The sequence below is a fragment of the Falco rusticolus genome, chromosome 9 (assembly GCF_015220075.1).
Source record: "Falco rusticolus isolate bFalRus1 chromosome 9, bFalRus1.pri, whole genome shotgun sequence".
Lineage (NCBI taxonomy): Eukaryota > Metazoa > Chordata > Aves > Falconiformes > Falconidae > Falco > Falco rusticolus.
Window position 1 is genome coordinate 11,361,083 of NC_051195.1, and position 16,473 is coordinate 11,377,555.

At 37.9% G+C, this 16,473-nt stretch overlaps 1 protein-coding gene across 1 annotated transcript in view; it reads left to right on the top strand.

Moving 5' to 3' along the window:
* Positions 1-16,473, top strand: part of SH2D4B (SH2 domain containing 4B) — a 69,599-nt gene that overhangs the window by 21,024 nt on the left and 32,102 nt on the right. The window contains exons 4-5 of the mRNA XM_037401381.1: positions 5,248-5,392; positions 13,661-13,871. Of these exons, the coding sequence (XP_037257278.1) occupies positions 5,248-5,392; positions 13,661-13,871 (356 nt within the window). The remainder of the gene's footprint in view (positions 1-5,247; positions 5,393-13,660; positions 13,872-16,473) is intronic.

The following is a 16,473-nucleotide window of genomic DNA, read 5'->3' on the forward strand; positions in this document are numbered from 1 at the left end:
GATAGTTTACATATCAGGAATTCAAGCTGTGAAGAGGCCCTAAGATCCAGAGACAAAATTTTAGTAGATTGTCACTGGATCTATGGCAAGTTACCCAAGCAGGGTCTGCCCAGCACACGCCGTAAGTCTCAGATCTCTCCCAGTCAGGAATAGTCCTTAGTTCTGTTTTCTGTCTGATCTAAAAGAGGGTCTTTGTGAACCAGACTGTATTGTTACCCCCTAAATGAGCCGTGTGTGAGTAGCATGTCCTGGGGCAATCCATGACTGAAACATAACTTGTTCTATGTATAGCATGACCGAATTCCGTACATTTGTCTCTGTGCAAATACATGAGCAGTGAAGTGATGCAAACCCTGTGTTCCTTTTGAGACACTGGCAGCAGAGAATTAAAAATCTCTCTGCAAACAGTTTCTTTTTTGATGCAAAAGAGAGAATTTTCTCAGAAAAACGTTGGGAAGGAGCTGGGCATATTTCTGCTGATACTCACAGCTCTGTTGGAAACTGTCAGGTGGATTTGTGGAGAACTCTGATCTCTGAATTCAGCCTCCTGTGCCAGCCTTGCTGAGAGCAGGCTGCCCTGGAGCTGGGAACCTTGGGATTTCCAGATTCCCTTCTTCAGAGCAGGGAGTCCTAGGGGCTCCAGTCTGAAGACAAGCTGTCCTCTCAGCTCTGGGGCAGGTAGCCTGAATACCTGCCCTGGCTCGGGGGTGATTGCTGAGGCGGCTCAGGAGATTCACAGCAGGTGTAATACAGCCGACTAGCTGCAGCTTTCAGGGCTGCCAAGGTCACCTCCTGCCAGCCTGAAGCTTTGAGGGAATCCCAGGCATCCTTTGCTTTGGAGAGGATTGTTGTAGCAAATATGTCTTTCAGGTTTTGCCCTGAGCAGGATGGCTGTCATGCTGCTGCCCTACATCCCACAGCACTCCCCAGAGAGACCGCAAGAGCCATGCCAGCCAGAAGCTCAGTTTTCCACTGTAAATAAACAACTGCTGTATTTTGGCTTTTCCTCAGTGTATTTTCTAAATCTTTCAGCAGCAAAACCCAAATGTTGACCTAATCTCCCCTCATCAGCACTTGACTGAAACATGCAAAGTTAACCATGGCTAATATTAAATATTATTTAGAGCTGGTTGTAGTAAAGCTATCAAATGTTGCGAGGCACACATTTACAGTAATAAGTAACAAGTTTGTGGTATAATGCTCAACTGCCAGAGGCCAGATAAGATCATTTAGCATGTTTAAATTCTCCAGTGGAGTTAAAGCTGGAGAGGATTACTGCTGCCTATTGAATTGCCAGCCTGAATTATTGCAGCACGTTGGTATTTGATGGCAATTTGCAACCATGTACTCACTTGTCACCTTCCTAATTATTCTGGAAAGGCTGAAAGGGTCACAGGACACAGTGCAGTGTCTCTCTACTGTCAGGCTGGAAGTGATGTTTGTAGGTTACTGCAGCTCTTGGCTCTCAGCTCTAATGCGCAGGATTGCATTCACGGGGCAGGGGAAGCAGAGAAACTGGTTGCTGTAGTCTTCCAGTGGAGTAAATGTGAACAGTTCAGTTGGTCATCTTAAATGCAAATTATGCTTTTTAGTCATACTTGACAAAAGGATGACTCTTCTTTCCTGCGTCATTCTAGCACGGGTTGTTTCTCCTCACACACATCTGTAAGGAGTTGTACCAATATACTTACACATGCATCTATGTACTAATTTAAATAAATAGGATTAAAAAATGTTTTTCCTTTAAAAAGGAAAATGATAGGAAAAAGTGTTGTGAATTCAGAATCAGGTGTCAGCGTTAAGTTTGTTGTTGTCTCTTCTTTGACGTAAATCTCCTTCACACACACACACAAAAAGGTAGACATTTCTTAGTAGGCGTTACTGCTTTCCATTAAGAAGTGAAACTGTACCTGAATTCTAGTTTTTGGGTTTTGGTTGGGTTTTTTTTTGGACACTTTCATTTTTTACCTACATCTTTGATGTAGGTTCAACAATACCTACATCAAAAAAAAACCAAAACAGATTTGTGGCAAAACTTGTATGATTCAGGGAAACTGCTGTGAAATTGATCCCCCCTCCCCACCCCCATTAAGCTAACCTTGTGTTTTGAGACGTTAAATAGAAACCATTGTGATAACCCAGGATTACTCGGGTGTCTGTACATCTTTCTGAAAAGATAGCCTAGATATATTGGATTTTTTTAGGTAGTGAAACCAAGTGAATAAATATTCTCCTTGTAAGAATAAGGAACAGCTGATTGCATACTTTTTCCAAGAGGGGAATAGAGCCATTTACTAGCAACTGAAGTATGGAATCCCTAATTCTACGGGGTATTTAAAAAGATTTTTTGTTGTTTGTTTGTTCTGAAGTAGCTGCTGGGCTTTGAAATTAGTGCTTCCTAAAAGCATTGACTTTTCAAAAATAATGAACTGTCTGCTCAACTAATATTTTTAGGACTTGGGGGATAACAGTGAGAGGATGATGTTAGCAGTATTCAAAGATACTAGCCTTAAAACTGACTGAAGAACAATACTAGGCTTTTATTTCTTATAAATAATAAGACCAGCCTAATGTGCTGTTCATCATGTGTGTTATGGAACCATTATTCACTGCTCAGATACATCAGTATTAATGCTCAATATTTCAGGTCTTTTGAATTGTTGTATTATCAAGAAGACAGGTCCTCTGCTGGTGTTACCTGGTGGAGCTCAGCCGTGCTAAACGGAGAAATGTTGATTTATGTTACTTAGGGAGACGAAAAAGTGGTTGATTTCTTTCAGAGGATAGAGTTTTGCATTTCTTCCATGTTCCCACTCTGAAGATGGTGTTGCTTGTCACTGCTAAATCGCTTGCTTCTTTTCAGTCTTTTTGTCATTCTTCCTTAAACATGTCGTCGTGTGCTCCATGACCAGAACACCCAAACAGTCCTGATTCCTTCTGCTGCTTCTGGCCCTCGCTGAGCTTGTAGAGGTTGCGAACAGCAATGTTGTTTCTCTTGGAAAGCTGTCTTCTGAAAAGAATTGGCGTTGTCATCCTTTAATTCCAGATGTCTGGTTAAAACCAGAAAACTTCTGCAGAGCTAGAGAGAACTGCGGTGGAGAGAGGAGAGAAAAAAGTGCCTTTCCTTCCCCAGGGTGGACAAAAGTTTGTTTCTGTTTCCCACACAGACATTCCAGACACCTGTTTCACCACTGGGAAAACTTGCATGAGTCCCTCTTTGAGGCATTAAAACACATTGTTTGGACATTCATATATTTGGATTGCTTTTGATACTTCTGGCCTGGCAGATGTTAAGATAGGACAAACAACCTTCGAATGAGTACTTTTCTAATGTATTATAAAATATAATTTGTTGCAGGGAAGTGTTAATCAATTTATATACACTTTTACTGAATTAATATTGCTTTTGGGTAGTTCAGCCCCTTTCAGCCTGCAAAGAGGCTGAATTGTAACAAACATTTAAACATAGTGTGAACTTTCATATCAGTAGAATAAAAAAAAAATGTTATGCAAGTTACTTTTTGCAGGATTATGAGCAACGGCATGAAAGCTTAGTAACAGAAGTGATATTTTGACCCCATTTTTTAAATCTCTCACTCATATTTGCAGTACTTACTAAAATAGAACATGGATTGTTTTGGTCAAGTTGTGAATCCTGCTGTCAAGAAAGCTTGTTTTCAAACTTACAAAATATGCCCTTCCACAAAGTTCATAGTGGAATTATACGATATATCATACGATATAATAAAAAGAAAGCTAAGTGTGTCTGCCCTTTGAGAGCAGGAGCAATCCCATCTGAACATAATTTTCAGACTTTACATCATACCGTATCGTAAGAAAAAGAAAATATTACCAGTACAAAGTCTGTAACTAAGAAACATTTGCTAAAATATGTCATCTCAGCTGATTGATAGAATGTCTTGGTGCATTTCAGAAAATGTTTTCCAGTTTAAAGTAATAATGGGTTTTTTTGGTTATGGGTTTGGTGGGTTTTGTGTTTTTGTTTTTCCCTGTGCTCAACTATTACTGCTCCCATTACAATGAAACATTAAAATCCCTCCAAAAGGGAGCAAAGTTAGGAAAGTGCAAAACTCATGAAATCCCTTTTTTGACATTTAGTAAACAAAAGTTATTTAAGGAAGACAGAATTATGTCCCCCAGACCTCCCAATGTAAAAAGCAGAGTTTCACCAGGTTTTACTCAACTGGATGGCAGTTGCTTCACCCTAGAAATTTGATTTTGCAACAACACACAATCTACTTTGGGCCTCACTTATAGTTTAGGTTTGGTAAATAGGTTAGATGTTTAGGGTGATTATACTCAGTGACTGACAGTAAAATTATTATCTGTAAGATTGTTACGCAAAAGGGTATAGTGTTGGTTCGATTATAAAATTAAATAAAAAAAATCTTATTCATAATTCAAGTTATTTCGATAATATAAATAAAGCTTCATGAGGTTTGGTTTTGTAGGTTATTTGGGTTCGATTAAACAGTGAACTAAATCTGTTTCTTTGCTACCTAAGGAATTTGGGAAAATTTATCAGCAATCAGGTACAGACACCTGTTTCTGCACTAATCAAGCTCCGTTGTTATTGATAGTATGTGGAAGGCCAGCTGCAGAGGCAATCTTTATCAGATTTTCATCTCCTTTAAGGTCGTCTTGGCAGGAAACTTTTGTATTTTTAGCCAAGTTTTGCAAAGTGACTGGTGTGTGCTGAAGGATGTGGTTTTTCTTCCAGAGTGCAATGGTCTTGATATTTTGAAAATGTTCTTCTCTTTCTTGGTTATGACGATACATGGTGACAGTTGCTAAACTAAGAACACCAGTAAATCAGTTACTGAATTCTACAGATTCGGTGGATGGTGTGTTTACTGCTTGAGTGAGAGTGATCCCTCCCGTGGGAGTACATGTGGACTTAAGATGAGCACTGCTTATGGATTGTAGAATAGCACAGGCTTGCGTGCCACCTGATAAAACATGTTTTCTATATAGATTTCAGGTCTTAAATACTTCATGTTCCTTATTCCCATGATACCAGTGCATCTCAAAACACACCTTCTTCAGAAATTCCTAGGAGGTAGGAAACTTCTATTATGGCTGATGTGATACGTGAGGAACCCAAAGTTAGAAGAGACAGTGATTTGTCCAAGGAAATGTAGCTATTCTGTGGGAGGAAGCAACTGTCCGAACTTTTGGCACATTATTTTTCTCTAATCACCTCTGTTGTACTCTTTATTTGCCTAGAAAAGAGAAGAAGAGGAAAGACAAAAGGGTGAAGAACAAATAAGGCAACAGGAAGAAATCCGAGCAAAGGAGTTGTATCTAAGCCTTAAGCAAGCTCAGCAGCATAGTCAACACAGCGATGATGACCAGGAGTGGGAAGAACAGTGTGAGTAAAATTACCTTCACAGGATTAATGGATATCTGAAAGCAAATAAAAGGACACTTGTAGAATGGAAAAAGGTATTGCTGAAAATCTCTTCTACCTAGAGCAATGCAAAATACTGTATTATTTTGCAGAAAATTACCAGCTTGACCTTACAAACAGAAGTTACCATGAGTTTACCATTTTCACATTTCTTTCTGAAGAAGAATCCATGTCAATGCCTTATAGAAAATTTTTCACATACAGTGACCGAAAGAATTAATTTTTGTTTAATGTAATTATTTAGATGTTTTGGCTTAGTAACAGTAGCTCTGGACACAGTTATTTTGACAGCTTGTCCTCAGCTATCTCTGAAAAGGTAAAATCTGTCTTCACCTGTATTTTAATTGCTTCCATATGGTAACGGGATCAAGCTACGATATCAGCACTGAAACTCACTTAATTTCAAAAGATTACAGTAAATAATGCTTAGCTTGTTGCCCTGAAAAAAAATCCTCATGATGATGATCTCACTCTATGGGTACTGTTCCTTTGTAGCCAGCCTGAAATTCTTTGTTAATATCATTGTGATTAATTTCAAAATACATTAGCAATTTTTAAAAGCCTATAAGGAACAGAACAAATATATTACTTTATATATGTATACATACATACTGTAGGTAAGTGAAGGCCCACATTATGAGTAATAAGACTTAATAGGTTATTGTGAGTAAAATGTACATCTATTCCATCTGGAGTCTATTGTATAGCTGGCTTTAGAAGTAGAAAATAATTTTGCTATAAGAATTATGCATTTTTGTTGGGGAAAGAATGTTTTTTTTATTTCCCACATCTGTACTGATTTGATTACTCTGCAAAAAGAGAAATTTAATGGTTGGAAAGTTTTAGCTCATATGGGGTTATTGTAGTAATTAGGTGTAACACAAAGATTAAGCAACGAATACTAAAAATGTAGTTTTAGGGAGCTGTTAGTATGTGTTGCACAAAATACCTCATGAAGTAGGAAAAAAAATATTGCTGTAGTGTTACTTGTTTCCTGACAAGTAAAATAAATGTTTCAAAATATGCGGTGAGTTTATTTTATGGTTTTAGTCATCATTTCAGGAGTTCCTGAGGACTAATTACTGAAGGCCTATTACCTGGAATTGATGTGATAGTGAATCATTCTGTACAACATGAATTAAATCTATATAAGATACACTGGTGCCATTTTCCAAGCTCGTAGCAGGCTACTCTCATTTTTGATCAATAAAACCTCTGTATATTACACTGTCAATAAAGAGAAGATAATTATTTCCTGGAGAATTATCTAAATCCAGCTGTATGTTTATTCAGAAAGGAAAACTGTAGCTTTCTGTATTTTGGGTGTTTAGAAGCAGAATGAGTTGGGGTAAAAATAACCATTTAGTTTTGTAGAAAATTAGCATCAGCTGGCAAGCAAGTGTAGAGTATGGTATTATGTACTTTAGCATTTCTTTGATGGTATATAAGTAAAGAAAATACTTTTTCAACTGTGTTATGAAAAATTAAAAATTGAACAACACCCAGCCTATCTTTACAGTGAAATAGGCAATAAAACAAAATCCTATAAACATTACTAAACCCAGTTATCATTTCCTTACTATTACATTAAAGAGGTAACTGAGGTTTTAAATTTTTGTCTGTTTTCTCAAGCAATGCTGGTTGTACAGGGACAGATATCAGAAATGCAATAGAGGAATTACGGGAGAAGGCAGAGAGGAAAGGAATGAGCTGGGGAAGGTTTTGGCCATGGTTTCTGCAATGGCACCCTCGATCTGTGAAAGCACTTTCAGCCGCATCATATGCTCATGGGTATAATCTACCACCCGTATTTTTTCCTGTGTAACCTTTGGAGTATTCTGTATGCTCTGAAGGACTCTATCACCTTCAGTCTGTGTGCCTCAATACCTGTAGACTTGTCTGCTTGGGGTCAAAATGACTGCAGCTCATGTAATTTCAAGCTATCTAGCCTGATCGCCAATAATAGTGCTGCCGTGGCCAAACGAAAGCTCAGCACCTTCGGCTGGTGGCACCACAGCTGGGTTTTGCAGCCTACTATGAATTCTGTGCTGCAAGAATTTATGCTGTTATCAGTAATTGATACAGCATTAAACTAACTGCAGACTAATGACTCGAGTGTATCACATCCTTGTTTATCCTCTTACGCTTATCTCAGTGTCTCAATTTTTCCCAGTTGGTTTGAGGGCTTAGAACTGTGTTCCATTAGCAAATGGGTGTGACAACTTAAGATATGAAGATGCAGTGTTTAGTGCCTTATCTGAAACCAGTTCCTGGCTGGTTTAGACTATGCCATCAGACTTTGCATTGAGCTTCCTGAGGAGCGTTAACATCATCTGTTTCCTTTACTTTGCTGCAGAAGGCAGAACCGCCAGCAGACAGGCAATAACAAATATTTGGAAGTGGGAGCATCTGAGTTGCTGTGGAGTGAACTAATACCTCAAGTTCACCAGACTTCTCACTTTTTATTTCAGTTCCAGATTTTTTTTTTTCCTTTTTATGGTAATCCTTCATTTTATCTTCAAATACTCCTTCGGGATGCTGAGAGGAAATTCAGTGAAGTTGGGCAAAGCCATCCACTTGTCATCTTTTCTAAGCAATAAATAAATGCATGAATTCATAACAGAATTACAAGCAGATGTAATATTAACGTCTTTTGTCTCTACACACCTGCAATGGAAACCATATTGCCCATTAGGAACAAGGCCAGGCTCCTGTGTGTCTTACCTCCTTGAAGTCAGCCCTTCAGATTCAACAGTGCTGGGGGGTCAGTACTGAAGAGGAACAGGAGTGCTAGAGCAGCTATTGTGGAGAGCAAATGAAGCAATGATATTGATGACACTACTAATTTATTTAGTAGATGGAATTTAGAATGTGATGAGGATTCATCTCTCCTCATCACATTATCGCTCAGCTGTTTATTGCCAAGGCAATAAGCAAAGTGTTACTAATATTAGTTTCTGTTGTTCAGTTCAGTTTGCTTCTGCTGTTTGCCTGATTGTGCCAAATAACAGTAAAAGCCCATAGAATCACTGCATTAATTGAAATTTTAGTGGGTTTTAATATACAAAGTGATGAATGTAGAATAACTTGAGAAATCAGTACTAAAAAGAAAAAAGATGTGAGAGCAATTATACACTTTGATTTCATGTAATGGATATATGTTAGGGTATTTTAGCGGGCAGTTGGGAGTTAGTGTGGGGAGCAGTGTATCAGCTGGCAAATGAGAAGATGAATAGTGGAAAGGACTGATTCGAAGAGTCTGCTGTTCAAAGCTCTTCTTTGAAACTGAGAAGTGGCAACTGAGGCAAAGCCTGGAGAGAGGAATATGTATATTCTCATCAGGTTTGGACCTTTCTGTGGGCTGTTCCAATTTGTAGGTTTCTAGAGTATTCAGTAAACAATCTGTGAGAGAACTGTAGCATAAATATTCACCTGATTGAATACTGCAAAAGGCATTCTGTTAGTACACTTACAAACCCCTGAAAACTGCATCAAGCACTGAAGTGCTCAGATACCATCTTACCAGCTGTACTCATCTCCAGACAAAAATTATTCCAGCAAAAATCTAAACAGAGTTGAGTAACTTGATCTATTCTTATGTCTTTCCCTAAGCACTCAGTTTTGGTCTCTGTTGGAAGCAGGCTGCCTCATTACAGTGTCTTTTATATTGTATTTTTCTGTTCTTCTACAAACTATGTCTGTGAATTTATTTTTGTCTGAATTTTAAAGGAATTTATGTATGTTTGTTGCTTATCTTCTGCAGAAATTCAAGTGAGTGAGTTTACTGGCAGGAGCATTTGATAAAATGCTGATTTTTAAAGCGAGTAGTCCCCAGTTCAGCTATGTATTAACTAAGCAAGTGTTCAGCCTTAAGTATGTTGCTTGCTGAACTTCAATAGGTCTTAGAGTGTGTTGTTGAATAGGGACAGGATTATTCACATGCTTTCAGATAAGAAGATTGGTGAACTGGAGCCATATTGCAGAGTATTTGTGGGAAGTTATTTTCCAATTAGGAAAGGGAAAAACCCTGTGTGACTTGTATGCGCACTCAGAAAATCTGAAGATTGAGTTTTATCTATTAAGTAGTTGTTTTGAATTGCTCATAAATGAGCTTCCAGGAATTATTAACAAGGATAAAGCTGAAACAAAATAATTTAAAAATGAAGATGCATATTCATAGCAGATTTATTTTTTTTCTGCCTTCACATAGTTCTGACTGTAACTCAGCTCTTCAAAGCACAAAATAGATTATACAAAACGGAGAGTTCCAAGTCCTTCACAAATTATGTGATCAAGTTCAGCTGCAGCACAGCATGAATTAATCCTCATCTATATAAAAAGACATGGTATTAGAACTTTGCCAGGACTGCTAATAGGATTTTCCCAATCCTAAGTGAAAATACAAAAGGCAATCTTGCATTTTCACTCAAAAGACAACTTAGGTTAGCATAGGGGAATAATAGATTCTCATAAACTGTTCAAGGAAAACAAGGCAAACTTAAACTGTGACCTATAGGATCATAAAAGCTATTGCGTACACAAGCTTTTGGGTTTCTTCTTTGTTGTTAGAGTATGTTCACGCTGCAGGGCATGTAGACATATCCAAGATGGCTTTAAACTATTAAATTCTAGTAACGATGAGTCGTATAATCAGGACAGCACAGACCTCAGTCTGGATGTTTTTACCAATTTTACAGGAAGGTTTGGTAACCCATTTTTGGCCTGTTCTACTGCAGCTGTAATCATATTGGCACCTAACCTACGTAAACAGCTCAGGCATTTCTACAGAAGCTACAGTGCCACCAGGGCAGAAGTAATTTTACAAGCACTGAAGAAGGATGTTCCTGTCGTTGTTATCACCAACACCTGAAGCAAAAACTGGTAGTGGACATGGACTTACGGGACCTGGCTGTACCATAAATTTCCTGTGAGCTTGACAAATGAATCAAATTCCTCAGTTTTCAGTCTTGTCAGTCCTGACAGTATTCCATAATATAACAAGAAGATGAAGAAAATGTAAACTATTATTTGTAGTAATTCTTGATGGTAGATACATGGACCTATGGTGGTGATTCAGGGGTTTTAAGGATGGAAGACATCATTCAGATATCTAATCCCCCTACTGAAAATATTGACTATTGAATTTAATGCTTTGCACAGGGGTCATGCAAGAAGTGCGTTTACTGTAAAAGGACAGCCAGTCAAGAAAAGTAATCTGTTCCTACTTAAGATATTACTAGAAGTCCTGACTGCTTTTACTTTCTTATTGTGAGAAAGGCTATGATGTGTCCTGAACTTCAACGCGTAACGCAGAATTTGTGGCTTCTTTGGTCTTAGAATATTTGTGCTAGACTCAATCCAGACATTAATTTCTTATTTCTAGTGAGATGGTTCAGAGTGAAATATGAATAATCACTAAATTCTATTGTAAAATAAACCTGCTGCAGAAATATGCCCAGATTTATCTTCAGACCTTGAGTAACTTTCTCAAGATAGATAAATTTTTGGGAGGTGTCTGTATGGGAGGACAGTTCATGTGGCACACATCATCTTGTCTGGAGTGCAGTGGAAAACTTTTGTGTAGATTCCTGACTGCAGTGACTGGATGAATCTTTATCCACAGTACTATTTCCAGTCACCAAAACCAGTTATTGTGCCAGTGACTTTGATTATTTACCCAACACAAAGTCCCTTGGCCAGTCAGAGAGGTTTAAAATAAAATCAGGATAACAGCAACACAGATCAATGGTAGGAGCTGTACTAGACTACTCCTAAAGATAGAGGAAAGAGAGAGAGGGTTCTGGGAATAACTATAAGGAACAGAATACAGAGAAAATCAGAACTCCAGTAATGAAAAAAATGGATTAAGAGCCCCTATGCATCCCTATGTCAATGATACAATTCTTCAGATACCTCAGTTGGAAATTTCAATAAAAATACATTATGACATTAAAGAGATGCCTATGTATTTGTGTGCGTATAGATACATATATATATAATCTATATGCATGCATTTAGATATCTATGGCATGCAGCCTTCCCTATCCCAACATACATGCAGACACAAATACACATGTATGAATGTATACATAGATATATTTAAACACATATACATGTATGGATAAGGGAAGGCTGCATGTCATACATACTTTCAAAGTTTTCTGAATGTTGATATGCAACACTTGATAACTCTGCTACCTCTTCACATTGTTTTGTGATAAGAAATATTAAAATTTGATAGTTTGGGAAAATGTAGTCCACGTCACTAGCTTCTGATGGTATTAATTTATTAGCTAGCAAAAATGCAGTAGGAACGTCTGTTGAAAAGAGTGTCTGTTGCTGAAGAAAGTGGGGCACGAAGCTACCTTGCCTTTCTCGTTACCAGGCAGCCTGTACAACAGTAGAAAAGAATCCCAGGAAGCTCCAGGCAGTCTGCCCTCACTCTGTATACCGTGACTGTGACAAAAAATGGCTCGTCTCTAAAGGTCTTACCAAGTTGCATTGCACTCAGCTTCCTTGCTGCCTCTCATGTTGTTGAAAACACGAAGTCCGCATTTAAAGCAGCTGTTATGGAGTAGCGTTACAAAGGATAAATTACAGAAATTTTGTAACTAATATATTTGAGCCATTGAAGTAGCATATCTAGATGACATTATCTACCCTTTAAATTAATGACCTGTAAGATCCATAGTGAAGCCTGTTACTCATGTTTTCTGTGCTGTACAATTGTCTGTTACTGTGTTTAGCTAAAACTACAGGGGATGTAGTTAAGTGAAACTGAAGTCCTGCCAGTTGTATAAATATGAAGTGTCTATGACTTGTTTACTGTGCTATCTTGATAAGCTTTTAGTTCTGTATATCTTTCTACCTATGGTAATATATAACTCTAAGTTTAAAGGTCTCCTCTTTCCCTCATTTGCCCTGAGGTTTTTATTTTGTTTCATTTTGCTTTGAGAGCTTTTATTTTTTGATTTCATCAAACCTTTTCATAATTTAGACAAATCCATTTATACTTCTGCTTGCTTTAGACCAGGACTGTTAAACCAGAGGCATGCAAACAGCCTAATGAAATGCAGCTGTCGGGTATTGTATCATGCACTCCTAGTCACAGGTACAATCACAGTAGTGTAAGAAATAGTGTGCGCACTTTATGAATTGGGTATGATCTAAGCCAGGATAGTCATGGCAGGATTGATAATTGCTGCTGGAGGCAATAGCTTGCTGCTTTAATACTTGCTTCATTGGATGTTAAAGGTTTGTTTTGCACTGGAATAATTTGCCTGCCTGAAGTTATTTGTGTCTGAAAAAAAATTAAAATCATCAAAATGGGGCTTGAGGCACCAGAAAAGAGCTGACAGATAACAAATACTGCAGCACAATTCTTGGTGCATTTAAGTGATACCATCTTGAAGAGAGATTCAAAATGAAAAAACCTTAAATGAAAGATGCCTGACCTGGAATGGCCAGAGCAGCAGTCTCATTTCAGGTTATGGAAATATGTAACTCCCTGGTCAGTGCCATTAATAGGTGTGTATTAAATCTTCCATTACAGATGCTGGTTCTTTATATGCAATTTCAGAGACTTGAGTGTGAGACAACCCCATCCATAGTATCAGTGTGCCTTTTCCGATGGCTGTTAATTTCTTCATTGTTACTGAAACCATTTTTGGACTGCAATTTTCAAGGTGGAGACTACTTTGGCTTTGAGTACTGTAACAAAGATAGCATAGGCCTTTCAGAAAGAAAGCCACATGAACAACAAAAAATGCGGCCTACATGTTAGTTTTTATAATTGTAAATCTTTGGAGTAGCTCTTGCAATTCTTGTTACATGCATAGTTGCAATTTTAAGCCATAGTTAACATTCTTTCTTGAAACATAAACCTTGGTGCACTGCCAGTGGAAAAGATGTCCCAAAGCAGAATTTCTCTTCTTACAGCCAAAGCAAGTGTCAGATGTAATCGCAGTATGTAGAGGCTCAGTTATTGCCAATAGTGATCAGATCATTGATAGCTCGAGTCTGGCATGCTTATTCTACTGGTGGGCCTGTATTTGAAGCATCAGGGAAGTCATCCAGTTAGCCATCTCTTTGATAGAGCATTGCAATATGAACGCTCTTAAAATCAGGTCATATAAGGAATAAAGGTAATTGTTCTATAAAGAAAGGTGTAAATGGCTGTTTGTATTTCTAAAGTCTCTCCTCCCTACCCTTCCCATTCATCCCCCGCAGTGCGCCGCTCCAAAGCTGCAGATGAGGAAAGGAGCCACAAAGCACGCAGGGCCCGGGATGAATACCGACGACAATCCTTGCGTGCCATCCAGAAGGGAAGAGTGGCTGGCCTGAGTAATCTGTTCCAGGGGACAAGGCTGAATAATGATCAGGAGATAAAACTGCACAGCAATAGTGCAAGTTCTTTGCTGCCTCTCTCTGCAGCATCCAGGTTAGTTTGTACCAGAGTGACCTTGAAATAACTTTCTGTTGAATTGCTCTCTCTCCAATCCCCACCATTTCAACAAGCTCTTCTTCAGTTGCTGGAAATTCTCAGTGCCATGCTCTTTTGCTACAACCAGAAAAGGAATGTTTAAAGAAAGGTGAAAACAGATTGAATACTTAAACTAAACACCATTTATTTTTCAGACAGATTTCTTTGAGTTCACATGGTGGGGGATGGGTCCTTCAAAAATCAGTATTAGATCAGTATGGAAGGCTGCGATATGGAGAATTCAAATAGACAAAATCTTAGACAAGCCTAAGCCTCAAGCCTAGAACTGCCTGCTGCTTAACAGGTCTTTGAAATGTTTTGCAGAGAGCTGTCATACTCCTAAGTTTCAGGGGGTTTAAGGTTTTTTTTTCAGGCAAAATCAAGTGACTTTGGTGTTTATTAATCTTTTGACTGTTTAGGGAGCACCATGAATTGCAGAAGGGGAAAAGAATCTGAACTGGCAGATGGGTGCTAGAAAATTGACTAGTCACTCTACTCTTGTCCTGGTTATTTCTTATACCATTAATTTGGCCTCATGTGGTGATAAAGGCAATGTGAACACTTGCAGGATGGTGGTATTAAATGAAAAAAAAAAATAATCCAGAGACACAGAAACTCTCCCATAACAGTAGGCAAAACTCCTAGTTTGAGGAGGAATCAGAAATTCAATCTCAGAGTGCACAGGATCTTTAAAGTTATCATCAAATCAAATTATCAAAGAAAGGAACTCTCTTATTGCTTTTCCAAACCACTTGAATTTTTCTTCAATTTGAAGTAGTAAAACCACTAGTGACAGTGGCAGATTTTGAAAAATACAGCCCATAACTTTGTTTGACCTGCAGTTCTGAGCTTCTGAGGTGATTTACTACAGGATTTGGAGGGGCTAGATGCAATACTTTTCAAAAAGGACCTGAAAAAAAGCTGGAAAATATTCTAATCATTATCCAGCTCATATCCGATAGTATTTACCTGTTTCTAAGCTATACCTATATTACAAAAAATAGACAGTATTTATTTTTCTTATCTCTTAAGGCTCCTCTTTGTCCATGACTTGATTGTGAAGGTATCAAGAAAAATAAAAGTTGCTTTAATAGTGAATAGGTAGAACCTGACCCAGTAATTTCGAGATTTGGCCTAGGGCAGACAAAAATATGGATTTGACAAGTTTTTCAAAGCTGAACTGAATTAGAGAGAAATAAGTTAAGAAACAAGAACGGACTGTTAAGCCCTGGAATTCAATGGCTTTCTTGTTTCTTTATAGAAAATATTAAAAAACAAAAATAAGGAACACATGTAGGTGGGTTTCTTTAATGTGTGTTTATAACTGAATTCTCATTTTCTTTCCTCACTCATGGCTGTATCTTCAAATTGTATCATGAATGTTGGTCAGATCTGCTCACATGGGTTCGTGCAATTGAACAATAACTTACATTCACTGTGGGCTTCATGACTTGGTATCAACTGAATCAATCACTGGTTTTAGTAATAGTAAGGCAAGCTGAAAGGAGGACTCAGTTGCATATCATCAAGCAGACAGCATGTACCTTTTTGCTTTTATTCCTTTTTAAAGAGCACCTTGCTGTCCTGAATTGCAGAACCTTGACTGGTTTTGTGGGTTCTTGATTATCTCACAAATTGGTTTAACACTCTTTGGTGACTTCTGAGCTGACATTCTAATTTTAGTAATAGTTCTCTGTTACATTGTCTAGAAATATACAGCATTAACGGGCAGCTGTATGGCAGGTGGAGTGGGAAAGCTAGAAGCAGGTAGCCAGCTGCTGTACGCTGTGAAATGTATATCTCACCAAATGAGTGAAATTATAGTACAGGTACACATACAGTCATGAAGATCTGGTAATTTGTGCTAACAGTTTGAGCACCCAGAAACCCATGGGATTTGGCACTATACAGAAATGCATTATAAAGCCTCCCTTTTACTACTGTTTTCAGGAAAAGTGAGATTGTGTGCTTAATTGGAATGCAGTCATACATTATTTTGATATAATATCCTTAGTAGTTATTTCGGGTAGCTGGATAGATTTTCCACATATTTTACCTGATTTGCCTCCTACTCACTAAAATGCATAGAAAGTAGAAGAAACAGTAAGGGAGGCTGTCAAGTAGAGAATGCAAAGGGGACATAAGAGTCTAAACAAAACGCTGCCTCTATCATGCTCAATGGTTTGGATACGCAACCTGAGATACAGCTGAGAATTGCTTGCCAGTGAAAAGTAGTATGCTCTAGGCAAAAAAACCTTTACTTGTCAATATGTACATTGGAATAAAATTTAAGTGGAAAAAGAGCTAACTGAAATGTCCATTGCCTCTTTTGTGGTAAATTATTTTTCTGTTTAAGTTGTGTGCTTAAGAAAATGTTTAAGATTCCATTGCAAAGGTGAAATCAAAATATTCTGGTTTCCATAAAAACGAACAATATTTTTAACAGTTTTTAAAAAGGTTAAAATTATTCAGTGAGCTATACTGAACAGCAGTTACAATGACCATTTTGTAGCTGTACATTTTGTAAATATATATAGAAAAGAGATACTGTCCCTTGTGT